The 27,268-nt window shown below is 42.7% G+C and overlaps 1 protein-coding gene across 1 annotated transcript in view; it reads left to right on the top strand.

Annotated features, from left to right (window-relative positions):
- Window positions 1-392: 392 nt before the first annotated feature.
- Window positions 393-27,268, top strand: part of CRHR2 (corticotropin releasing hormone receptor 2) — a 103,393-nt gene continuing 76,517 nt past the window's right edge. The window contains exons 1-2 of the mRNA XM_009877089.1: window positions 393-510; window positions 653-772. Of these exons, the coding sequence (XP_009875391.1) occupies window positions 393-510; window positions 653-772 (238 nt within the window). The remainder of the gene's footprint in view (window positions 511-652; window positions 773-27,268) is intronic.

Raw genomic sequence — 27,268 nt, 5'->3', positions numbered from 1 at the left:
GTGTGTGAGAGAGAGAGAGGGAGGGAGAGAAAGCAATACGACAGTCTGGCAATGTGAGGCGGCATTGGAGAGCTGCTAGACCAGGGAAGCTGGCTAAGAGACGCAAGCCCCTTACTCTGGGCTCAGCGTGATCCCATTGGTTCCTGAGCTGCTGTTTTAAAGCAAAGAAGAGCTTGGAGGATCGAACTGCACAGCCAGACGCAGACTCTCAGCCAAGTTGTCAGCGCGCTGCGAGGAAGAGAGACGCGCGCACACGAGATTGCAGGGTGTCCGCAGCTTGATGCTCGTTCGTTTCCAGAAAGGAAGAAAGGAGAAGGGGCAAAAAAAAAATAAAATAAAGGGCATAAAAGAGGGAAGGAGCCTCATCTAGTGCAGCAGTCCCGAGAGGAAAAATGGATGTGACGATATCTCAGTTCATGTTAGAAGAATTTGATGTCAACTGCAGCCTCCTGGATCATTTACAAGAGACTTTTTTAGAGAGTTCCTCTATCCCTTTCCTGGGCTTTGATGGTAGGAAAAATTACCTAGTGCAGGGCTGGGATGAGCTTTATAAGCGCTAAGCTTCGGTTTGCTTTGTGATGCAAAGTGTGTCGCTTTTGTGCCTTCTCAACTGCTTCTTTTTCCTTTCCTGTCTCCTTTTTTAATGAACAAGGTCCGTACTGCAATGCCACCACTGATCAGATCGGGACCTGCTGGCCCAGAACCTCTGCGGGGGAACTAGTAGAGAGACCCTGCCCAGAGTTCTTCAATGGGATCAAATACAACACCACGAGTAAGTACAAACTCCTTTCCTTCTCCTACAGATCTGGTGTGTTTCGAAGGTGCATGAGGAGACTCAAAATATATTCTCTATTTATTAAAAAAAATAGGAGAAAAAAGTGTTTGCCTGGGAATCAACATTTCCTCCACATTCCAGCCTGTATATTCAAAATTTTTGCCTGGAATGTTGCAGATTTCTCAAAAGCACAGACTTTTGGACACCGATTCCTCTTTACTTAAGTGTATACAAGTAGATCTGGGCAGAAATATCCTCTGCAGTCTAAGGAGGGTATACTGAGCTTTGTGTATTTATGTGTAGATACATATAGCTGATGTATTTGTAGCAGTGCTTTGGCCATTTGGGTAATTCAAGATCTTTTGGCTCGTGAAGTACTTAGTCTTAATGCCTAAAAACTGTATTTTGAAAGGATTCTCCCTTGGAGAGGCTGTCTGTGGGAACAGAGGGACAAGCTGGAAGTTGTATTTAACAAACAGAAGGCTGAGGTCTGGAATCTGTTTAGTAACTTTATCGGGGCTGGCTCATGAGGCTGGAGTAGCTGCATCAATACTGCAAAAGAAACTGTGGAGGATATTATGAGGCAAATAGCATTGAAAGCGAAGGAGCACGGGTGCTCCTTAGATATCTCTTGGAACTGATGCTTTAGTTTTAGAGGTAAACAATCATGATGACTCACTAAAAATTTATTATTCAGGCTGTCGGACCCAGGCACTTATTTCCTTTTCCTTATCTGTCCATACTGTTTGGACCTTTCATTAAGAGTTTTTAACATATTATCTCCAAATATGTATGCCTGCTTGTTTGTCACTCATTTTTTACACAATACTTAGTGTACTTTTGACTGTGGGGGCGTTTCATTCCATGTTTCACTCTGAACTGTCGCTCGGATGTCAGTAGTCTAATTTTTAAGTAGCGTTAATTTTGTGGCGCTAACATTCTCAGGAAGTGCTGTAAAAGACTGACCCCATCATCTTAGACCTTGTTTTTTAGCTTGTTGGAACTGAATTTATGCTTTCCCCAGCTCTAGGCATCAAGGGTCAGATAACTAGACAGAAGTTCTGTGTATTTGCTGTGCAAAACAAAGCCCTCTTCCAGATTTCTTCTTAGGGACCAGCTTCTGTCATCACTGACTTTGAGCAGAGTAAGGAGATTATCTCAAAGAACTGCAAGATCGTCCTTAGACAAACCCTGTATTCCCTAAATGTGTGCTTTTTGCAATTAAATTAGGGCTAGGTTTTGCTGTCTTTGATTATAGCAGGTAGTGCACTACTTTTACAAGTCTTGGTTGATATCAGAAGGAAATTTCTGAAAATTAAGGACAGCTCAGACAAAAGCAAGTGTATCAGAATAGACCCTAAACAGTTATAGAAAAGGTACCTTAAAGAAATATGCTGAGGGTTTTGTTGTTGTTTCTTTCTTTTTTTCTTTGGTGGGGGATGTCAGTATTTCCACTGCCTTATTTTTGTTTCTCCAGAAGGAAAAAGAAGGGAAAAAATGCATTATGGGTGATTCCTTATTTATAACACAGCAGAGAGAATTTAAATGCTTTTCCTGTGCATGCAAGAAAAAAAAATCCAACTTTATTTTGATAAACTCTGTTAATGTTTTTGGTACTTCATCTATGACCTGATTTAAGTTCTTCCCTCCCCCTGTCCCTCTTAAAGGTGGCTAATACTTGCATTACAGTGCTAAAAAAATGTTCTTAAATACGTTGCACTTAAAACAATGACACATTCATTAAATTAAAGACTGGTGGAAATATATTACTGAAATGCTGAAGCAGAAGTGAACGTTTTTCTCCCTTCAACATAAAGTGTGAGTAGTCACGCTGAGAAAACATGCCTACAGGACTGACAGGTAGTGCATACTGGTGCCCAGATGTGGTAGCGTGTCTGGCTTTACAACCAAGAACTAGAATATACGGAAGCCACTGAACGTGGCTTTCAGTTGATCTTACACTCTTCCATGTGTGTAGCTCCTCCAAGTTGTGGCACAAAAAAAAAAGGAAGGAAGGACTATACAGAGAACTGACTCAAGTTGTAGAACTGACTCAAGTTGTAGCTTCTTGGGTGACAGAAGTTGGTGATTGAGGCTTGGGAAAGTGGTAGGCCAGCCGATACGAATACAGAGGTGCAATGTCTTTTGTGATTCGAAAGATGTGCCATTTGGTACACACAAGACATGTCCAAAGTTTGGGAAGGCCAAATACCGACACGGTCTGACTGGTTTTGCTTACATGGTTCCACCAAGTTAGTTTGTGGGCTCACTAGAGGGCTGTTTGTAACGAGACTCAACGTGCTTAAAACCCAGACTGTGCACCTCGCACAGATAATAAAATAAGCAGAGAAAACTGAAAAAAAATAAAGGGGAAATGGATCTTGCAGATTTCGGAGGTGGATAATCCAGCTGCAAAATGAAGGTACAATCAGGAGATGGCTTTGATCAACGTAAGCTTTCTGCCTAGGATATGTAGCGTAGTTCTGTCTTGTTTTGTTTTGCGTTTCGGTGAGGCAAAGGGAGAAAAGAGGGTGTATAATACCGTACTGAATTGGGTTTGTGAGTGAAATTAGGCAAATTTAGACAAAGCACTGTGCACTGCCTTTCTTCTACTAAGGGTTTATCCAGATCTGGGTTGTAACTTGGCTATTTATTGTACTTCGTGCAGCCCATGTTTGCAAGCTGCCATCTTTTAGGAACTATAGTGTATCTTCACTTTTGTACAGCTGTGAGTGTGTTTCTCTTTCTAATGCCTGCAAAACTTTTTGGATCCATTTCAGTACTTATTTTTTGGTTTTACAAATGAAACTCTCCAAAGATGCAAAGCTCCTACCAGTTTCATAAAAGTTGCTTGTCGTCTGGAGGGAATGACCCTGGTAGCGTTCCCTATAAATGAAAGCGTTTGCATTGTAGACACTAGAAAATCCAGACTTGGAAGAGCCCAAACTGCATGAAAAACTTATACCAGACTCAAGTCAAGCGCAAGATGCTCATCCACAGCACACCAGACTGTTCTGGTGATCATGGGGTTGTTTCTGTGTCTTACTGTAGTTTCTGTGCACGCAATGTATGGAATTCAAGACACGATACAACAGGTAGTTTGCATCTCACCACAGATCAGCTCATCAGAGGCTTTGGCTGGATGTGCCCTGGCTGGTGTCCGTCCTGTCAACTGTCGTACTTTGATTATCGCTCTGAGAACCCCAAAGTGCTTGGATGGGGAATACTATCAAACCCTATAATATGCCAGCAAATTTTAATGAAAGAATATTTGAGTTAAAAAACTTACGAACCAGAACTGGCACTAAAAAAAAACCCCTCCTGTTTTCCACTATAGAGTAAACTGTTTGCGTAAAATATTTCCATTCTAACTGCAAAAAAAAAATCCCGTGGTGATTTTGTGCCCGTGTCTGTGTTTCTCTGTGTCTCTTGGGAAGTGCTGAGTGACTCATATAAGTTTCAGCTGGATTTGTAAAACAAAGTCTGTCAATCTGTGAGTATTTTTCATCTCTGACACTTCGTTATTTTGGGGGATTTTTTTCCTTCCGCTTTATCTGAGAAATAAAGTTGTGCTGACAAATCGGGATCTGGTTATCCTGTAGCGTGATTTGTGAATATGGGCAAAACATTCTTTGACCAAGGATCTGAAGATGATACCATATGCTTATAAATTTTCAACTTTCCAGCAAAGCTTATGTATTATTCTCAAAGGAAAAAAGAAAAAGGGAAAAAAAAAAGTGTTGGTTCTGTGCACTTGTCTTTGTTCAGGGTCTATATTTAGCTCAAGATGACAATATCATTTCTGCCCTCTAGATGTGTTTATGCTTTGGCAGTATGAAGCTTTTATTCTTGTTTAGGAAATAGATTAATTCACTTATTAGGATATCCTGAAGCTTGATTAATTCAGCAAATGGGCAGTAATGAGCTGCCTGCAAAAATGTGGTTGTACAGCATGTTACAGACTAACGTATGTCTACTTTAGCTCTTCCCTTTCCCTATAAATTGCCCTGTGCAATGGGGAAATCCAGAACTAGATGTTCATCTGATGGACATGAAGTGTTGACTCTGTGTCCCCAGCTGCCTGACCTGAGTTTGGCTGCTACAGCCAGCGCAGTGGAGAGGTGTTCTGCGGTGAGACCTCTCTCCCAGAGGAGGCTCGGCTTGCTTTGTGCTGGTTTCCTGCAAGAGATGGAAGCATTGGAAAGCCTCCTGTTTGCAGATTAAGACACGCCAATCTAGGTATTTCCATGTACGTATCAGCAGCTAATTTAAGTATCTAAGCTGTAATTCAAGTTAATGGGGCTCTATTTGGAATGAAGCCTAGAACGTTACTCAGCTCAACCGAAATGTGCACATTGGTTCAGTAGCTCATGCAGAAGGGCTAGTGCCATTTGATGTGTCCAGGGGTATCTTACTTGGTATCTAGTTCCTGTTTCAGAGGACCCAGGCCTTGTGTAGGTTTGTGTTTTATGTTCCAGGCACACAGGTGTTGCAGATACTCTAAGACAGATGATATGATGCCTGTGTTTAGGCAGATGAATTTGTCCCGTTGAGCTGAACAGAACCCACACCTGAGTACTGATATTAAGAGGTCAAGCTGCTTTTGTAATCAACAGGAACAAAAGGTCTCCATAGCTTTCACTCCCTTTCTGCAAATCTCCCTCTTCCTCAGTACAGGAAACGTCTTTGAGATCGCCACTTCAGGTAAGTGGTTTGGGTATTGCACATAGCATCCTCATCCTCTGCGGGGACTACGTGGCTGCAAACAGGCCCATAAGCGCCTGGAACGGATGGGATTTGGTCCCTCCTTGCCTCCTTGTTGCTCTGAGAGTGTGTACACCATGGTGTACCTGCCGTGTGCTGGGGTGTTTCAAGCACAGCATAGGTAGCTGGTCAAGGGAGGTGATTGTCCCACTCTGTACTGCACTGCTATGGCCCCATGTCAAATCCTGGGCACAGTTTTGGGCACCTCAGTATAAAAGAAAAAGATCAAGGAATTAGAGAGTGACCAAATGAAGGCAGCCAAGATGGTGAAAGGCCTTGAGGGCAAGAGTTATGAGAAGCAGGTGAGGTCGCTAGGGTTGTTCAGCTCAGAGAAGAGAAGGATGAGGAGTGACCTTGTAGCAGGCTACAGCTTCCTCAAGGGGAGCAGCAGAGGGGAAGATGCTGATCCCTTTCTGGTGACCGGTGATAGGACAGGAGGAAATGGAATGAAGCTTCAGATTGAGCGTTAGGAAAAAGTTCTTCACTGAGAGAGTGGTTGGTCGCTGAAACAGGCTCCCCAGGGAACCTTGTAAGAGTTCAAGCAGTGTCTGGACAATGTTTTAGGTGGTCCTATGGGCAACTTGGACTTGATTATCCTTGAGAGTGCCTTCCAACTTGAGATATTCTATGACTGTATGAATCCTTGGTGGCCTTATAAACAGCTGCCTTATTGAGAATGATTTGGAGGCAGTTGGTGACTTAGCAACTGGGCTGTTGTTCACATGGATGGACATGGGAGAAAGAGCCATTGGCGCAAGTATCACGGTTGTACCTACTGACGTGGCTTACTCCACACTGAAAGAAAAAACCCTGCAGCTCCCTGTTGTCTCATGTTGAACAGAGACAAGTAATATTTTGTGTGCTGAGGGAAGAGTGAAGAAGTGAATTAATAGCTCTTCTGTTTTGCATCCTCCCTCTTTTGAAAGGAGTTAAAGAGCTGATTGAATTTTTAAAAGTGCAAAAGAGCTAATATTCAGAGGTTAAGCAGCCACTCTTTTATCAAAATCTAACCTCTGCTGCTTTTCTTTCTGATCAATTATTGTTCAAAGTTCTTCTGGAATGGTGGCTTCAGTATGCGTATAAAACGTGAGCCTTGGTTGGAAATGGTTGGTCACACACATCACAGTCTTGTTCACACTGTAGGATCTGTCCTAATAATTACAGAAATATGTACTTTTATAAGTGGCTAGGCTGGAGGATCAATTAACATTTTCACTTGTGTTTTGTCTTGTGTATTTTAGTGTTTTTCACGCTTCTTTTGATCCCATTCACATGAGGTACTTTTTCCTCTGAGGTTATTCTGTTTTGATTTCTAAAGGGTGCATTTTGAAAGCTAAGTCCCTTTGTAAAAAGACGGAGAGCCTTTACGCTCTGTTGACCTTTCATCTTTACTGGAGAGAAATAAAGTATCCATTGACATAGCGTGGTCCTAGAGGTACAGCTGGATGCAATGAGGAGTTGAGGCTGAGATGTGAGCTGGGGGAAAGGACAAGGTGAGAGGAACCATCCCAGCCTGAGAGGCAGGAGATGCAGCTGTGGTGCGCTGCCATTTGGATTGAAGCGCTTCTTTTATGTTTAAAACGCATTTCTGAAAGAAGAGTTTCAAAGATTAAATGCACAACTTTCCCTTTCAAACTCAGGAAAGTTTTATGAAACCCTAAAACTACTCCCACCTTGTTCTTCTTCTGTAACCTTGCTAGATGTCCAGAAGGCTTTTACTCCACTGGACTGTTCAATGACAGAAGTACATTTGGGATAAGAAGACATGTTTTGTAGCCAATTTTAACTATGGACTCACTACAAAAAGGCTGTAAAAAAGAAAAAAAAAATCTGCTGTCTTGCCAAAACCACGTTTTAGCTATTCTGGGGTGACCAAGACAATATTTGTGAGCTAGGGAGTCAAGAGTACATTAAAGTTAAAGGAATGAGACAGATGAGAAACCAGACAAGTACGGCAGAGGAAAAAGAAGACTGGAACTGGAATTCTGGAAGAGGGAATAAAACATAATTTCTAAGCTTATAAAGCTTGTCTCTGAGAAGACCAAATCTGCAGTTGATTAGGTTAACTTGGCTCCGACAGCGTTGTACGCAGATTAAGATTTCAACCATCTTCGTTCATTTTCTCGTTTAGGTTGATGGCTTCCACAGATACAGCAGTGGGAGGTTTTTGATTTCCGTGCATGCACAGATGGGAGAGGCTTTACTTTTTTTTTTCCCCTCAAGTTTCTCTTTCACCGCTCCTCCTTTCCATTGTGAAGCCCAGTTTGTGGTAAGAGATCACTCTGATTTTGCAGTTTTGAAAAAGAGTGTTGAAAAGGAGGAATGGAAATAACCCGTCTGTCTTTCTCCCGCTGTTATCCTTTGATTCCTTCATTGAGCCCAGAAGAGACGTTAATTGCATGTAGTAAAATAAGGTTACTTCAGTCATGTTCAGGGACCTCTTCTCCAGCTAGTTAAACACTAATTAGTACTTTTGTCCTTCACTAGTATGTTATGAGGTGGCTTTCCTATGATCCTATGGTGTCTGCTTAGGATTCTCTTAAGTTTAGGCTTGACTTTTGAGGCAAACTTCACTCATTTCCTTGAGCCAGGAGCTGCTGCTGCTGTTCTGCACCAAGCCTGTCTGATCTTCTGCTGAAGTCGCTCAGACCTGACAGTAGCGGGAGGCCCCATCCCTTGCTTTGCCCCTCGAGGTGGCAACCCTGACCTTGTGGCAAGTGGTTTATCACCCAGACTTGATAAAGAGAGTGTCTTGTCACAGCAAAAAAGAGCAATGATGGGTCTCTGAGAGGGCTCAGACCCTCCAAGGGGGTCCACAGGGTTGCCCACATTACTTTTGGAGGCTTCCTTGAGCCCCTCTCTAAGGAAGCTGCTCCATCCACCTCTCTGTCACTTGGATGAGATAGTGAGCTGTCGCCTGAGCTGACAGCAACTGCCAGCTGGCAGACAGATGGGCTGAGGTTCAATTTCTTCCCACAAGTGAGGAATTAGAGGATACTTGCAAAATCGTGAGCTTCTGGGGCCAGGGGAGGAGTGGAAGAGGGAATGGCTCAGGAATATATGGGTTAGGAGAAGAAATAAATGCATTATGAAGGGAGATAAGGCAGGAAATCCTCATCTCACAATAGCAAAACGAGAGGAAAAAATCGCACCCAGCTACATCTAGTGTGCAGACTATCTTGTGGATGTGGGATTTCTTGTTTTATTCTGTGTTATGACCCATTTTCCGTCCAGTCAAGCCGTGAGACGATGAGGTCTGAAAACCCACGGAGGAAGGTGGAACCGTCCTGTTCTCTCCAGTCACTGAACGCCTGAGATTCACTGGGTTTCAGCCTCTGTGTTTATTGTCACAGAACCTTAGGGAGAGTGTCACTGAAGGAATGGTCACCCGTAATTCCTCCTCTCAGCCACAGGGTGTCACTTAAAGTGCAGGTAAAGTGTCCCCAGGCATCTGCTCTGAGTCACTCGGGGGTGGAAATGATGGATGAGGTCAAAGAAAACTGGAGTGAATAGTGGTCCTGGACTTTGTCTTGCTCTAATTACTGACAGTGCTGCCTCTGCAGCTTCCCCCATCCTGCTGGGTGGTGAAAGAACTCACTGAAGTGAAGTGGGGACAAGGACGAAGAGAGGAGGAGGGTGGGAGGCTGTCCCTGCCTTTGTGCAGCACTTGCTTGGGAGCAAGTCAATGGCTGAAGGTAGGTGGTTGGTGGTGGTTTGCGTCAGAGCTGCCCTGAAAGGCTTAAAGGAAGAGAAGTGCTGAGCTTTGTTCCCGAGCAGCTGTGTGTCATGTTAGGAGACGTGGAAGCTATGGAAAGCATAATGGAGCCTTTCAGCCGTGAAGCAACTCTTACCAAAGATGCTTAAGTAGTCAGCAAGAACCTGCCTTTGGATGATCCAGGGATTCCTGCGTGAACCCAAATGGATCATCCATATGTGGAGGATCCAGGATTGCTGCACACACCATGTTCTTGCTGTCCTGCTTCCCACTGCATCCACCTGATCTCTCCTGTGTGGGTGCTCGTCCTTTGGCAGGGACTGTTAGGTTCTCCCTCTGGACCCTCAAGTATTTGATAGATGCTCTAAGTGCTCCTACTTAACGAGATTAACAGTGAGACTTTTCCTGTCTGTGGCTGCTGAACTTGCCTGTTGCTCGTAGGAGGGGTGTTCTGCAGATCAGCAAGTCTATTTACCAGGTTTAGATCCTTTGTATTTTCCTCTGTGTTCTTCAGCGACATGGAAGTATCTTTGCTGTTCATTTAATGGGCAATCTTTGTAACTTCTGTAGCTTGGAAAAGCAATGCTTTAAGCTGTGTGCTGCTGTGAGCCAAGTTCTTAGACTCTGAAAGTCACGCAAGGTCTGCTGTACTGTGAAAGGGAAGCTCTTTCTCATTTTTGAACCCGGATATTGCTTTAACTTGACATCCAGACTGGAATAGCCTTTTCCAGTAGTTTGAGAAGGCCATGAGAAATATGGTTTCCCATGGAAGATGGAGGATAATGCATTTTTAGTAGATATTTTCTTTTTTTGGTGCGGTTTCATTCCCCTCGGATGTTATTAATGGAGTTTGTAATTGGTAGCTCTTGGGACATATTAATAAAATCAATAAAACTTAGATTGCTTTATACTAACTTCTTTCTCTGCAGTGCTGGAAATAACGGAGGGCCGGATGCTGCTCCGCATGAGGCTCGTGCAGTGAGAAGCAATACAGTGAAGCAAATTATAGGACCAGAAACTCAGTGTTTAAAAAAGAAAAAAGAAAAAGAAGAAAAGAAAAATATCCAGATCTCATGAAGAATCTTCCTTGGGAAAACACAAGACAAAAGAACCATTCCCGATATGGTCACACTGTCCAAAACCCCTCGTGGTTGGAAAGCACTGACTATACAGTGACACAAGAATTAATGCAGTTACTTATCCTCCTGAGTCAGCCAGGGAGCAAAGAGACATTCTTTTTCTTGCTACTCAGAATTTTAATTTAACTTAATTATTGCTGAATTATGCCAGTAATACCTGAAGCATCAGCATTTGTGTACTTCAAAGCATATGATGAAGTCATTTCTTGTAGAACCTCCAGGCTTGCAACACTGATTGCTGCATTTCAACTAGAGCAGCTGTAGCAGAGTTTGGAAGCAGGAGCTATTTTCAAGGATCCTAGTTTCTGTGCTGATCTTAATACACTTGAGCAACCGAATGCTCTGGGCTCTACTTGGAAACCAGTGGGGACAACAGATGTTTAATTGCTGGAAATGGATTCTAGTTGCCATAAACTGGGGACACCCTGTGTCTTTCCAAGACAACAGAGTAAAAGGCGAGGGTTGATGGGGTAATGAGGAGGGGCACTTTAGAGAGACTTCCCAGTGCTGGGTTCCACAGGGAAAATGCTGAGCAGGTTGCCGCCTGGTAGGAGTTTCTTCTGTTCCAGAAATGATGTGATTTGGGAAGCCCTTTTTCTTTAAGAGCTTATGTTCCTGTTCTGAGAGCTCCTTGCCTCAGGGTGTGGATGGTGACATCCCCATATGTTGCCTGGTCTAGTCGAGAGGTGGCGTACCTGCCCACAACGGGGAGGTTGGACTAGAGGACCTCTAAGGTCCCTTCCAGCCCAGGCCATTCTATGATTCTATGATCTTGTCACCACCCGGCAGCTGGCAGCACTGCGCCAAACCTGGCTGTGACTGCGGGAGCTTTCTTTGCAGCACTAAAACAAGAAGTTTTGGATTTGTGGTTTTTTTTATTTTGTTTGAGAAGTGAGGGAACAAATTTCTATTTGGCTCTGCTTTCTATTTCGAAGTCCAAGTCTCAAAAAGGACAGAGGCAAATCTAAATGCAGCTCTGATGGTGCATTGCATTGGCCAGTCCCAGGGAGAAAGGCTGTAGTGGTATGGAGAGTGACTTTTGTTGCTCTTCTTGTTCTTTCTTGGGGGAGATCTCAAAGATCACCAAAAAGGTCTTATCTCATAGTTGTCATCCTTATCCACCTACAAATCCATTCTCAGCCTGACCCTGTGTTTTTTATTGGAATCTCTTCTTCTTAATCTCCTGCATTCACTGCACATTTCTCCTTTAAAATAAGTTCCAGCCACAATAAGAATAGCAGTTTTATTCTCAAGCACTTTGTTTCATTCCTTCAGTGAATGCTGAAGGGACTAGATGGGTCCCTGAGCTGAACCAGTAAGGTGTGTCAGAAGGGCACAGGCATCATAGTAATGTGTTTCAGTTTATAATGTCAAGAGTATGTAGAATGCTGTCCTGTAACTAGAGATATGATAAATAATAGTTGGATTTTTCAACAAATGGGTGTCAAGTGTGTCCTAGAGATTCGTGTTTACTGATTCTGTGTTAGGTCTCAGCTGCTGATCCATGGCTGAGTTACTGTGACTGTTCCAGCACAGGGACAAGCAGAGGTGCAATACCTGCCCACACTCATTCCAGTTACACGGCCTCGAGAGAATTTGTGTTGTTATTTTTCCGTCACTTCTTCAACTGGTTAGATACCCGTGTGCCTTCAGCCTCTTCTAGGCTCTCTATCAAAACCCCAGTCCCGTTTCCCCAGTCTCCCCAGTAACCTGACGAGGCACAGAAAGTACCGTGAATGGGGTAAACACACAGCTGCTTGGGGACCATATGGAAATCGACTGTGTGTGCCCTCAGCTTCTGATAAACCTGCACTAAAACCCACCTCCTGAAATCTCAGGGAAAGAAACTGATTTCACTGTGACAACTCAGTTATGTGTCCAAGTCCTTAGGTTCGTGAGTGACTTTGAAAACTTTACTCTGACTTCAAAACTACTTTCTTGGAGCAAAGCATTTCTAGTGATTTTGAGCTCTGAGCTGGAGAAGTCTTGGCTTTGCTTGGTGAAAATAACATGGTGTGGCAGCATGACACGTTGCAAGTTGGACTAGATGAACCCTGCTGCTCCTTCTAACCAGCCTTTCTATGGTTTTGTGACAACCCTGCAGATTTCAAATGGTCTCTATCATCAGACTTCTGTTTTTCATGGGTATCTGTAACCTGGCACCTAGTGGTGGTGGGTTTTGGTTTCTAGGACCCTTCAGATATAACAGAATATGATTCATTTGTATTACACAGTGTGCAAGAGTAATCTCAGACTCTTGCTTCCATATACCTGTTGGTCTATAATGCAATTTTTCTGCACTGTTTTACTTGGTTTTAGTTTATCTTTTCTTGCTTTTAGGGGAATCAACTGAGACTCACAGGGCACTGACCTTTGTCTAGTTGCCATGTTACCTTAATGAAACTCAGCTGGAAAAGGCAGGGCTAATTGCTTTGATTTAATTCTGAAATGTTGATGACTCATTGATGGCTCATTCAGAAGAGCTATCTGCTCAAGGTAGAAGGACTGGATATAAATAGCTTCCACGGGATGAAATTAAGCAATTTTGGGTGCTGGAAGTTTCAAATGTGTACACCCTGAGTGTTTCTTACCACTTGCTGGAAACTTGAACTCTGACTTTCACATCTACATCAGGGTAAGCGAAATAAATCTTTGGTTCAACTCTCAGAAGAGAGCACCGGTGACTTGGTTCAAGTGTTTGTCTGACAAAGCTGGAGCTTGCATTGAATCAGTGAGGAAAATTTCTGATGCAGGGGCCCCACCATACCAGAAGGGTGACATGTTTTGAGATCATGTGGGAAATATATAGAACAGTTCTCATCTCCTTTCATCTCGTTGACTGTCTGGTTTCCACTGCTAATTTATTTCTCTTCTATCGTTACAAAAGGTTGCAGGAGGAGTGGAAGTATGAGTTAAAAAAGCACAGAATGGGAATCGAAAGGGAGGTTACTGATTGAGGTGAAAGTGGGCAGAGAGACAGAAACCTTGTGCCTGGAGAAGAACATGAGTTAAGAGTCACTGTGAGAATGGATGAGAGTGGAGTTTCTGCAGAAGACTTTGATGAGCGGGTTAAGTGTTTTAAAATGGAAAAATGCCATTGTGCAGGAGTGAAAGCTGGCAGGTTGTGTGGAGCCAAGAAGCAGCAGCAACCAGCTCCTAGACAATTAATTAAGGACAAAGTGTGGTGAGGTTAGATGGAAAGATGACTGAACAGAGGCAAGGAGTGGCTCAGGTGTTAGTGCTGTCAAAGAATGCAGCATGTGAGCCCTCATAGAGGGACAAGGCAAACATTAGGAGTCATGTGGAAAGCATTTGTGGGGAAGAACGGGAGTCCCGTGCAAGCTGGCTGCCAGCTGTGAGACAACAAGCAAAAATCTCGGTTGTTACCCCAAAGAACAGCAGGAGAGAGAAGGGAATTGTTGGTTAAAAAACAGGTATAAAGAGTGAGATACATGCTGTACTGCGTCTAAGGTGGGCAGCATGGAATAACAGGCAAAACTACTGACGGCAGTGCCACCAGTCTCCGAGGAAATTAAAACTCAGCAGAATGTCAGCACTAACCTGTCAGTCTTGTAAATGAAAAGGTGATGAGCAACTTGATTTTTTTTAACATGTTTGGCCTGAGTACTTTCTCTCTTTCCATACTCCTATGGGAAGAGATGCTGATAGACTAGTTTCCCTCACGATCTTTTCATGCTGTCTCTCTTCTGGCTTTCTTATCCCCTGAGTTGGTGGGCAGGCATGTGACAAGACTGCAACCTCACATTAGATCCGCTTTGGTTCTGTGTTGCCTCGAACTTTCGATGTGAATGCAAAGTCTTGCCTGACCATGGCTTGCCTTGATCCATTTGGGACATCACTAACGTGTCGGGTGGTTCTGGCACCCTTCTCCAGCCAAGAGACAGCGTTTGTGGTTGTGCCAGTTTGCAGGGGATGGGACTGGAGCAGTTTCATGCTGAACGTAGCTTGTAACTGTCAGAACAGACAGTAAATGAGACCTATTTCATATCCTACAACTGACCTCAGGTAAGCTGCTTCTGTCTCTTGTCCTTTGGTCTTGCCCTTTGTAAAATAACTTTGACAAATGAGGAGCTCTGAAGGCTTCCAGCTGCATAAAGACTTCTCTTCTGCTTTGTTTGGCTTAGAGTGCAGGAAGTTCCCTGGTGATACATCATCTCTATTCCTCAATGTCATTAATTTCTATAGGACTGAGCAAGACAGATTTGAGGACAGAATCTGTGTTTTGCAGTTTTCATACAAAGAGTTTCAGATTTACCAAGTGCTAAGCAAGCAGCTGTCTTTCAATATCTTAATATTGTTGTCGCCAGGACTCTCTTTCAGCAATAAAAATCTTCTACTCTCAACATAAAAATGTGAACGAATGGAAAACATCCCTTTGTGTGGTCTGGGAAAACTGAAGTTATTGTAATTAACATCTTCAGAGTTGCAAAGATATCTTGATCTTGATCTTGAATATTTAATCTGTATAAAAGATTGTCCTGTGTTTAATGATACGTTTTCGTTGCTCGTCTGTACCTCTTTATTTTCATTCCTTATTGCCTTGGTGCAGATCTGCTGGTCTGCAACACCTGCAATTTTTCTGTGTGCCAAAGGAAATGCTTAGTTATCAAAATCCCATTTATTCAGCTATTCGGTGCTCTCCTCTGCAATGCAGCGTTGTTTCCTAGGCTACATTTGCTAGTATAATACATATTCTGTTGTCAGATAGCCCATCCACTGGGGTTTTGCCTCATTCTTTGATCCAGTGAGGATAAATTATCAAACTGCTTTATCAGTGGAGGTTGTCTTCATTTTCCATGAGCTGAGTTTAGTTTTTCAAGTATTTTTTTTTTCTGAAAATAAACTTCTAATACATCACGGCACATTGCAGCACAAAGGAAGAAGAGGAATTCAAACTCTCAGGCAATGATGTGAGAAAGACAATCTGTTAGAAGAAAAAAGTCTTTGATCAGGCTCTGCATTGCCTGTTCATGCTAAAACCGAAGTACTGGTATGTTGATTCTCTGAAGGCTTATTGCCTCTTTGGTATCAGCCCCATGAAAGCAGTTATGACTCATCTGTGAGTGGTGCAGGTGTATGATCGTGTCCCTGAGGTCTGGGCAGCCTAGAAAGGAAAGAAATAATGTCAAGCTGTAGGCAACCCAGGAGACTCCTGGAGTGCCTCGGTGACAACGTCTTAAGCCAGGAAATAGCTGGACCTGAGGGAATGTGATAGTGGACCTGATGGTCACCACTGCAAGTGAGGTCGTCAGGGATGTCAGGATTGGAGGCAACCTGGGCTGCAGAGATCGTGCACTGGTGGAGTTCACAGTCCTAAGGGATATGAGTCAGAGGAGGAGTGTAGGCAAGACCCTGAATTTTAGGAAAGCAAACTTCCAGGTCTTCAAGGAGTTAGTTAATAGCACCCCCTGGGAAACAGTCCTCAGGGACAAGGGAGAAGAACAGAGCTGGCAGATCTGTAAGGAGGCTTTCTACAGAGTGCACCAGCTCTTAATTCACAGGTGTAAGAAATCAAGAAGGAAGGGAAGAGATCAGCCTGGCTGAGTTGAGACCAGCTGGTCAAATTAAAAGGCATGAAGGAACTGCACAGGCAGTTAAAGCAGGGATGTGTATACTGGCAAGGGATGAGAAGAATAACAAGAAGGGCTTCTACAGGTATGTCAGCCAGGACAACAAGGTGGGGACCAGTGTAAGAGAAGACAAGGTCTGTGAGCACCTGAGAAACTTGAACATACATGGGTCTGTGGGACCTGATGAGATTCATCCCGACGTCCTGAGAGAGTTGGCCAATGTAGTTGCCAAGCCACTCTCCATGATATTTGAAAAGTCATGGCAGTCAAGTGATGTCCCTGGCGACTGGAAGAAGGGAAACTACCGACTGGTCAGCCGCACCTCTGCAGGAATGGGGAAGGATTATTTTTTTCACTGTGTGTTGTGGGGCTTTGATGCATCAAAGTGGGTCTGGCACAGCCTGATACAGAGGATTCTGTCTCTCATCCCTTGCCCGAGCTCACAGACATTAACCTGTTTATGAGTTAGCTTCTGGTTTTCTGTGTTTTACAGCAGGTATTTGCTATAAGTCAGTGTCTTTTGAGTGCCTCTAGTCATCTCAGCTTTCTGTGCCCTGGGACAAGACAAACAGCTAGAGCCAGCAAGTTTTGCAATTTCAATCCTTATTCAAGAATGGATGTCATTAACTTTCCCCTCTGTTGAACCCTCTTGGCTGTTTCCATTGCCAGCAGTGACTGAGATGAGCTAATTACACAGATTATGCAATTTTGCTATGCATAATACATATAATTTAACGGAAGAGTGGTGCTATATGGTAACAGTTCACATAAACCTGCCTCTAACTACAAGGGTCTGGCAGGAAGCTTTGCAAGAGGACCTTTGCGTAAAAGAGTTAAATAAAAGTCAGGTCACTGATAGGTAGAAAGATCTTGAGACACTTCAATGTTCTTTTGGAAGTGCTTTTTTGGAAGTGTTTTTTAATAAATAGGTTTCAGCTCCAGTATTAGCAAAGTCCAGAATGCTTAGCTGAATCTCATGAGTGCATGCCAATGTAAATGATGCTTTGGGTTTAGAACAACTGATTTAATTTTTCTGCAAGATCATGCACAAGGTTATTTGTGTTTGCTGTAATACTGTGGTTTACTATCGTGGTGATTTGTGTGTTGCAGCATTTTCTTGTTTGCTTCTTCCTGTATGGACCAGATTATTGATAATTATTGATAGTAAAAGTTACTGTTGTTTTACTTGCGTTGTTGTGGGGCCCAGGGACCAGACTTTTTTGGTAGGCTCTGGAAAATCTGAAAAGTATGTGCTGCCCCAAGCAACTACTAGGAGGGTCTAGAAAGCCAGAAAGGATGAGAGAGGAAAGAGAGGAGGTGAACTGGGCTTACATGGCAAGGTTTTGATAACAGGGCTGCAGGAGTGGCTTCTCTGAGAAGAGGCCAAGGGCTGCCCCCATGTTGGACGAAGCCAGTTTTAGCTTTTTTAATTAAACTCTCTTCATCTCAACCCATGAGTTTTTCATCTTACTTTATCCCCTTGTTCTGATGAGGAGAGGCAGAGAATGAGTGATCTGGTGGGCGCCTGGCAGCCAGCCGAGTTCAACCCGTCACAGGTTGATACAAAATAAATACAGCAAAATTCATTCTGACATAGTTTTTTTCTTCTTCAAAATTCTAAAGCTTGGAAATATGATTATGGGGATTTAATGCTACAAAGCACAAGCTGTCGTTCTAGGGAGAGGTTTCCAGAAAAGATATACTGGGACATTTAAATGGAATTTGCAGATTGAAATTTCTGTGCAGTCTACACAAGTTCACTTAATTTTTAGTGCCATATCCTACCTTGATATGAAAAGAGATGAGTTATTTCTCCAAAGCATCGCGTGAAGGGGTAGGTCTGTTCTGCAGCCAGAGCTGTGATTTAAGTTGTTGACTGTTACAGATGTTTCTAGCTGGACTTAGTACTAATAACATCAAAGCTGTAACAGCACAACCATCTGCTGCTGATGCTCAAGCCCAGCGAGGATCAAAAGGCAGAGATGTCAATGCCTGGGTGTGCTCCTGCAACCTTGCTGCCCAGTTTGGCTTCGTTTTGTTCCCATCACTTCTCTGTAAATACTCCCTACGGTCATGATTCTTGTGTAGCGGATTCAGTCGTGATCCATGGCTGTATTTTAAGCCAGGTACAAATGTTCTCAATTCAGCATATGCTCTATAACTAAAGACACTAACTGGTTTTGAGTCCCAGAAAACAATCGCAATTCGATGTGCTGACTCAAAGACATTTTTATCTCTTAACAGCTTAGTGAAGTCATATAGAGAAATTCTGTCTGCAGCACGTATCCTTTCCCAAAATGGAGATAGCAGACTACATCACCTTGTTATTTTTACCTGAAATTCTAAGTCTTCTTTCAAAGGATTTCAAAATCAGTCTTCCTTCATTGAAACAAACTTACTGATCTGTAGTATCTTCATTCTCCACAAGTATTTTTAAATTTCCCTGGAATTTCTTAATATTGTGTCCTATTTAACGTGCTCCTTAAAGTTCCACAGAGCTGTGTGAAAGCCGAATGTATTTTTCTACCTTCTCTAAGTTAGCTCCAAAGATGAGGCTCTTACTTTTCAGTCAGACTGATGCTATCAACTGATTGTCAAGAAACCGTAGCACGACACCTCCAGGCTTTCCTTCCCTAACTGCTCGCCATTCAACAGACCTTGAGGAGCTTCCATTTTCATAATTTTAGCAGCATTTGTGAGTTCATTTCCCTCGCAGCACAAGGAAAGTTTGTCTTTTTGCACTGCGCTTTCACAGGGTATTGGAAAGGGCAGGCAGTGAAGCTCTTGCTGTTGAGGATTTTTTTTCTTCCCTTTAACGAAGTAGGACTCTCCTAAACGCACTCTGAGCACCCCCAGAGGAACGAGCATGAACTGCTTACTGCTGCTGATCCAGATGTTTCACCTGCTTACAGATTGAAGAACTGTTTTAAAAGCTGCAGCAGTTAAGGATGTGTTAGTGCTACTGTACAGCTCACAAAACCCTTCTACAGGTGTATTACGTGTAACTCAATGTTTAAGTTTTGAGACCAGTTATTTTGGCTGATCACAAGCAACAGTATTTCAGGATGGGGAAAACGTGTAAGCGGAAAGTAAAGGGTGAAAAGAGAGTAAGTAGAAGGATTTAAGCAGGATTTGTAAGCTGGCTGCAACCACATGTAATCAAGAGGCATTCTCTGAAGTGAAGTATCCTGTGAATAGTTTTCATAAATTATTTTCAGTACTAAGGTAACAGAGGCACTTGCAGTAATTGGTATATGTTCACTGCGTTGTAAATCTATTTAGACAGAGATAATGAACTACACTTTTCTCTTAGACTGAACTAAATACTGAGTAATTCTCTGAAGCTAAATGTTTCTTCCTATCATATTCTGGATGTACAATCATGTAACACCTAATTATAGCAATTAACTAAATTTCACAGATGATGAACAGAAGAAACTGTGACATGATGTATATTGCATTTCCTTCATGTTTCAAAAATAATGAGAACAAATTTTAGCTAACTTTGTACCCTCGTTAGAAAGTCAGCTAACTTTCTTCTGTTGATTGATCCATTGATAAATTCTTGTGCAAGGGAAAGACATTTTCTCCTAAACATTTCACGTGCAATTACCAAAAGAATCTTCTGTCTATATAAAGATTTAGATTCTGTTTTAAGGCAAGAAGAATTAAAAGATAGTGATCTCATTTTACATGCTATTAAGATCAGATAGCTGAGAATAAAACAAAATCTTGGTAATGATTTCCTTTAAAAAATATTTAATGGGATCTATGCCAGTACACTGTAACTGTGTGACAGTAAAGTAATTTTTACTCACTAATGTTTGCTGCTGTTATGCAGCAAATTTCTCTTTTTAAGATACAGCAAGTGAAGAGAAGGGTCGGCTGTGAAATCCCTCATCTATGTTTGTGTTATGGATGGGTTGAGGCTGGCTTTTATGTCAGTAACACTTAGGTAAAAGCTCCCTACTTCCATTTTCTTCTTCTTGTACTGTTTCTTCATTGCCTTAGCTAACAGAAACATAGGGAAGGTGCTGTTTTCAATTTCATGTGAGTACGTCTTATACCACAATGAGGACCTGGGTTTCTGAGTGCCATCTCTGCTACTGTAACTGAAGTAAGTGCTGATGAAAACCTCCAGATGCTACTTCAGAAGGAAGAATCTAATTTGGAAGACTCAAAATGTTCTTTTGAGGATATTAATCCATCACTACTCCTGCCAAAACCATAGAGGGATCAAAGTCCGGGTTCAGGAAGTATTAATTTCTCTTTAGTTAGGGCTTGCTGCGTGGTCTGTGTGCACCCTAGGTGACCCTGCCACAGCACGCCCTTCCCAAAAAAAAGGTACAATTCCAGTTGGATTGTATTACTCTAGAGTTCCTTTAGGCCCAGTGATGGAAAACTGTAGCACTGTATTTGCTGAACCTCATAAACCAAAATAAATTCTTATTTGAGCCAAAAGGAGGGATTTATCTCACAGAATTTTAGCCATCTCTGACTAATCTAAGCCTGTCTTCTCCATTTCATTTCTAGCCAATAGAGTAAGATGCATAGACCAAATAACCATCTGGATATGCCCAGCTTTATCAATAACCCAAAAGGTTCCACATCTTTACTGCTTCTGTGCTTAAAAGCCTGAGGAAAGCCTCTTTTACCTGGACTTGAGTATGGGCAGGCTACTGGAAAGGGCTTTGAGGGCATCTTTGTAATGCAAGCAACAGAGAGAACTCCTAGAATTCTTCAGGTGTGGCTTGTGACAGCTATTTAGACACCCTTGCCAGACTGTAACATTTCTTTTCTCTATTCCTCTCCTTCTGTCTTGTCTAGAGGTAAGGTCTGACTCACATAAGGGATACCTTCAGGGGTGGCAAGCGCATTACTAAAGGAGAAAAATTGCAGGTCTTGCAGAAGTCTTTGCCATTTTGCTTTACACTATGGAAGGGAGATGATTGAGAAGTTGGAAGTGGGCTAACTCTCCCTACAGCAGTATTTTAAAATAAAATTCCTGGAGTGAAAATGGAAACAAACAGCTTAATAGAACAGCATTTACTTAGTCTCTGGAGGCGCTGGGCCAAAATTAACATTTCCAGTGGAAACGGTAAGTGACTGCCTATTTTTCTTACAGAAGAGGCTTTCAGGATATGGATGCTTGTTTCTGCAGAGGTTTTAAGTTGCGCTACAGATTTTTTTTTCTGCTCACATTAAATTAAAAGTAGGTCCAAACTGTTAAGCTAACATATTTTTCAACAATATTATGTAGCTTTTTTGTACCTCAATGATAATATGCATGGGAAGGCTCTATTGTCATAAAACGTAGTTCAGTGTTCTGTAAAAGCAGTCAAAGTTTCACCGTTACTTAAAAGAATTTTTAAAAATGTGGAAGTTACCTTTTAATTCATCAATCAAACAAGCCTAATATTACATTTCCTACATTTGATATATAACTCAATAGCTTATTGTTTTTTGGCAGATTAGGTCAAAGCTGTGTTGCTTTGAAAAGTGTTATAAATTCAAGACACCTATTCATGCACTTTGGATTCTTTGAAGGCCAGTGTAGTTTGTCTGCCCATTCATAAATGTCTTTTATTCTTTTTAGTTATTTTTTTTTTTAATCCTACAACACAGTTATTCATGGTAATCTTGAGATTTAAGGTTTTCTGGTTTAGTACCAAGCAAAAACATGAATTAAGCTTTACTCGTTTCAATATCCAATGGTTAAATAGGGCACACTCAGCTTGCTCCCAGAGGGTTAATTTTGTGGTTGAAATGGAAATGGCACTGTGGATAAATCTGCCTCAGTGTAAGAAATGTAGTGTGTGAGTTCTCAGCACTGTTTTTCTTTTCATAAGAGAAAATCTATTATCAAAGAAGGTAAAATGGTAGAATCTCATCTAAATGGAAGTGAATGATGAGCACTAAGCACTTCTCCTAGGTGAATGAGCACTTTCAAACATATTTTACCTGACGTTATTGCTCTCTTTGTTGAAAGGAAATGGTAAACCTTTTTAAAGACACTTCTTTTTCTTCTGTTTTCTAAAAATCCTCTTCTTTCATTCTCACTGCGAACAACCAGTCTTAGTGCCCATCTTCCAAGTTAACATGACAGGAAATCTGCAGCTATTTAAAGAGCAAGCAAATTCAGCTCCTGCATGTCAGGATCCTGCATTATGGTCTTCTTTGCGGTTATCTGTATTAAACTGTAAATCTGACATGTACCGAAACGTCGCCAGCTCTTTTATGCTCTTTGAAACACCTGGAACATTTTCCTGCTTAAGTTCTTGGCTGATGTCCTTCCTGGATACATCATTTGTTCAAGGATGGTGCTGGGGTAAGAAGACTGTCTTGCTCTCCTCTCACTTCTCCATCCTTTTTTTCCCCTGGTGTCTCATTCAGGCTTATATTGTCCTTTGGGAACTAGATTCTGCAGGCTGATCTGGATTTTAAAAAAACCCAACCAAATAAACAGAAGGGGTTAAGGGAGTGGAACATCCCCCTGGTGAGGAAATGCTGAAGGAGCTGGGGCTCTTTAGCTTGGAGAAGAGGAGACTGAGTGGTGACCTCATAAATGTTTATAGATACGTCAAGGGGGAGTGTCAGGAGGATGGAGCCAGGCTCTTTTCAGTGACGTCCAGTGACAGGACAAGGGACAACAGGAGCAAGTTGTAGCACAGGAGGTTCCACAAAAACATTAGGAAAATCTTTTTCCCTGTGAGGGTGACAGAGCCCTGGCACAGGCTGCCCAGGGAGGTTGTGGAGTCTCCTTCTCTGGAGACATTCAAAACATCCCTGGACACATTTCTGTGTGACCTACTGTAGGTGATCCTGCTCTGGCAGGGGGGCTGCACTGGATGATCTCTAGAGGTCCCTTCCAACCCCTGACATCCTGTGATTCTGCGTGAAACAGAAGAGCAAGAAAACTCAAAGCCTACACAGGCCCCATTTTTATTGGTTATTTTCAGTCTGGATCAAATTTATGGTGCTTCTTCAGAATCCCTGGAGCCCATGGAGCTGCCACAGCGTGTTTGCCAGGCTACAGTGAACCCAAACCCATGTGGAATGGTTCAGAGAGGACGTGCTAATAACTCCTAGTTGAAACGAGCTCAGGCTCTTAAGCTTCATCAGAGAGCTTAGCCAAGGAATGAAGCTGGTGAAGTGCTTTTCTTAGACTGTCACAGCATGTGCTGACAGCACCCATTACATGCTATAAATTTAGAATAGATTTTAAAATCCTCTTTCTCCCTCTCTGCTACTGTAACCCCCAAAAGAGACAATAATTATCTGGTGATAAGAAAGCACCTTCCCACGTAACAGCAGCTTTTCCAAATGCGAGCTACTTTGTGTTAATAAGGTTGTGTCAGGGGAACAGCCTCTTTTCCACCTGCCTGGCCTTTTGTGGCCTTCCCAGTCAACGTGTCACCGCTCAAATCCTTGTGTAGAGAAGGGGCTTCTTGTGAAGGGAAGGATTACTCGTGCTCTGGCTGAGAGATGTCTTGGGAAGCTGGACTGAAAGAGAGACCCAGGAGCACTGCAGACAGTCCCATCTTGCACTCAGAGTGCCAAATGCATATCTTTGATCTGCCTTGTCTGATTCATAAGGTGGTGCGTGAATGAAAACAACCCTTACAGAACATTACGGTCCTTCATAGTTCCCTCTCAAAATTAATCTCGTACTTCTTTGCTTCCTTTGTGATATCACTTGCAAAACAAATTTCCTGGTATCTGTCCAGTACGAGCATACATTAGATGAAATATTATTTCTCTCAGGTTTCTGATCTCACTTCAAGTTTTGACACACGCTGTCCTAGAGGAAAAGATTTGCACCTGATTCATGTTTGATGCTTTATTTTGGGAAAACATGTGAATGTAGCAACGTTTACAGCACCTGAAGCAATAATATAAAGCATAGGAAGGGGAGCCCTTGGTGGTTTAATCAGACTTTCGTATTCCAGCTCTAACAGGCTCTGGGTAGATTATCAATGTAACACAGAGCGTATCTACAAAGTCAGCTAATGTCTGCTGCTCTTCTTACCAGAAAAATAATCTTTGGACAGTGTTCTCCACAGCAATGTTGTACTTGATTTACATTTTTTATCAATAAATCTTTTGGCACTGGTTTCGAGGATGGGAAGAGAAAAGCTGATAGACAGGGAGGCAAAACTGAAGCTCTTTAAGGTAATTCCTTTAAGGAAAGTTTCCTGTTCTTCACTGTGACTGTGTAAGAACGATCTGAGCTGGGTGTGGCTTTTTGTTTTTTTTCCCTGGCAAGTGTTTTTGTACAGTTGCTTTTAAACCTTATTCTACTTCCCAGTGGGAGATGGAGGGTATTTATAGGGACAGACAATCAACAGAGAGCATAGCACTATTATTAGGCGTAATGGGACTTTAAAACTTAGAATTACTGTTGTATTTCCCTGTATCTGCAGGGACTTTACTTTCTCATCTCAAACAAAACTAATCGGTCCTAGCCTAAATAAGCTGTTTATTACCTGTCACATCAGCCATCATCTCCACAATCAAAATTCAGGCTGTTGGTGTTTCTGTATTTTGTTCATCTGGTAAAATAGTGTGATTGGGGGAGGATTTTGTATCAAGAGGAATCAAATCGACTTCACAGAAATTGGGAGAACTTGTTCTTATCCCCTTTTTGAAGTTACATGTAGAGAAGGAGAATTGTGGCTCAGCAAAATGGGCTCATGTCTGCCAAGAAGCATCTCTAAGTTTTATATTCTTATATCAAGTTTAGTTATGAAAGCTGGCAGGCGTGACTTTGGCAAATGGTCATCCAACTCATGCTTGCAGTCTTTTTTCTGTCTTGTAAAAAAAAAGCCTATTTCTTCCCAGCTCTTCCCTGCTGGATATTTAGGCTTAAGTCAGGCATGGTGCTTTCTGGCAACCAAATACACCATAAACTGACAGTAGCCTGGACTATGTCTTTGTCCAGAAATCCTAAGACGTGCAAGTTTGACAGGATCTGTCTGAATCATCCAGTAAGACTGTAATTTTCTAAAAGGCAATTATTCTTACAAAGTGCTGGATCTATGATCTGGACAAGCCCTTGATGTGAAAAAAGACAACCGACAGAAAAAAAAACCCTGTAAATCCAAACAACAGTCCCCATGTGTTGCCTGATCTAGTTGAGAGACATCCCTGCCCATGACAGGGAGGTTGGATTAAGTGATCTCTAAGGTCCCTTCCAGCCTAGACCATTCTATAAACTGTTCTGGGTCCTGATGGACCTTACTGTGGTGTAGACACAACCCCCAATGCTGGCTCTTTGATAATCAGATTTTGTAGATCCTCCTGACCTTTTAGCAAGACTCATTCCCTGTCTTTCCTTATGTTCCTGGGTTGCTCTTACTTTCTGACGGCCCTTGTCTCCTGTTTGCTGCTTTCATCTCGCGAGCTCTGCTGATGGCTTGGAGGCATTATGTGAATTCCATGTCAAAACATATTCAAACCTCGGCAAATATCATGTGGATGGGTGTATTTTGGATTCCAGTCCCATCCTTAGCCACCACCTTCTTTTCTCAACCACTTTTCTCACTATTTTTGCAGAGCTTTGGAACCAGGTCAGGATTCCCAGTGAACGTCGACTCTGTGCTCCCTGGTGAACCATTCCCACAGCTGCTGTGCTTTGCTTATGCGCTTGCAACTCAGGTATCATAAGGTCACACAATTCCTAGAGGGAGTCTGCACGCTGGGACTCATGTACCTCAACAGGCTGTGCGACTTGGCTTCTCAAGTCATCTGTCCTAGGAGAACTCCAGCCTCGGGCTCCTTTCCCCTCTCTCCTACTATTGTATTAATCAGATCACAGTGCTTCTCAGTTCCACGGTTCTTTACTATGGGTAATAAAGTACAGTTACACCTCTCATTGTCATTGCCATCTCTCTGTACGTTCAGTAATTATGGCAAGTGACTAATTGAATTCTGAATTTCAGCTAAGAGGCAATTACTGTAAAGATCAAACATCATTATCAGCCTGTGCTCTGACAGCCATTCATGAGGGGATTAGGCAGGGAGTTTCATAGCTCCGTGCTCTCCTTGTCTATCAGGCTGAGAAACAGCTGCAGCCCTGGGTAACGACTTTTCTCCTCCAGTCTTAGTGCTTCGCAGAAACTTGTTATTGCTGCAGAACAACAGGAGAACTAATGACCTGTTAGACTAATCATCAGTGAGAACATTTTCTTAGACTACACCTTTCTCACTCGTGGTTTTTTAGGGCATTTACGTAGGTGGAAGTTCCCATGTGTTCTGCAAAATTTTTCCTAGTAATTTGTGCATGACCCATGTGAACCCTAGCTGGATCATAGAATCATGGAATGGCCTAGACTGGAAGGGACCTTAGAGATCACCTAGTCCAGCCTCCCTGTCATGGGCAAGGACGCCTCTCAACTAGATCAGGCTACTCAAGGCTCCGTCCAACTTGGCCTTGAACACCTCCAGGGAGGGGACATCCACAACTTCTCTGGACAATTTATTCCAATGTCTTGTCACCCACGTACTGAAGAATTTCTTCCTAAGGACCAATCTAAATCTATTCTCCTTCAACTTAAACCCATTTCCCCTTGTCCTGTCACTGGACACTCTTGTAAAAAGTCCCTCCCCAGCCTTCCTGTACGTTCCCTTCAGGTGTTGGAAGGCAGTGATAAGGTCCCCCCAGAGTCTTCTCTTCTCCAGGCTGAACAATCCCAGCTCCCGCAGCCTGTCCTCATAGCAGAGGTGCTCCAGCCCCTGGATCATCCTTGTGCCCTCCTCTGGATAATAGCCCATGTTTCTCAAAACAGTTACATTGTCCAGGTCAAATTGCAGGCCCCTCCAGGCCAATATTCTGTTTAGCCCAGACACCTAAATTTGGTCATCTGGATGAAGATGCTTAAATGTGCTCTAGGTGATTAAATTCCCTCCGTTGTCAACAGAGATATAGTCAATGGAAGAATAGTTCAGTGTCATAAAGTAAATGGCCACTGATCAGCTGGATCTATCTCGACTGTGCTGGCTGCCATAATTAGGGGTCAATTCACTTGCTTAAACTTGAGAATCTCTGCACGTGCACACCATGGGCCATCTCAAATAGTGCTAGTTGTCCTTCTTGCAGCATGTTTGCTATAACCTTCACTTACATAGGAGCATCTGTGTCATGACAGAAGAATGTATATGTTTTAATCTTGAGCTCAGTGTCATCTCTAGAGTGGAGTAGGGCAAGCATGCAGGAAGACTGTTATTGGGTGCCAGTTTAGCTTCCAGCAATCCAAGAGATGCTGAACTAGAAGTTATGGGTTTG

The sequence above is a fragment of the Apaloderma vittatum genome, unplaced genomic scaffold (assembly GCF_000703405.1).
Source record: "Apaloderma vittatum isolate BGI_N311 unplaced genomic scaffold, ASM70340v1 scaffold1099, whole genome shotgun sequence".
Lineage (NCBI taxonomy): Eukaryota > Metazoa > Chordata > Aves > Trogoniformes > Trogonidae > Apaloderma > Apaloderma vittatum.
The sequence above is the reverse complement of the archived record's forward strand: the minus strand, read 5'-3'. Positions and strand labels throughout refer to the sequence as shown.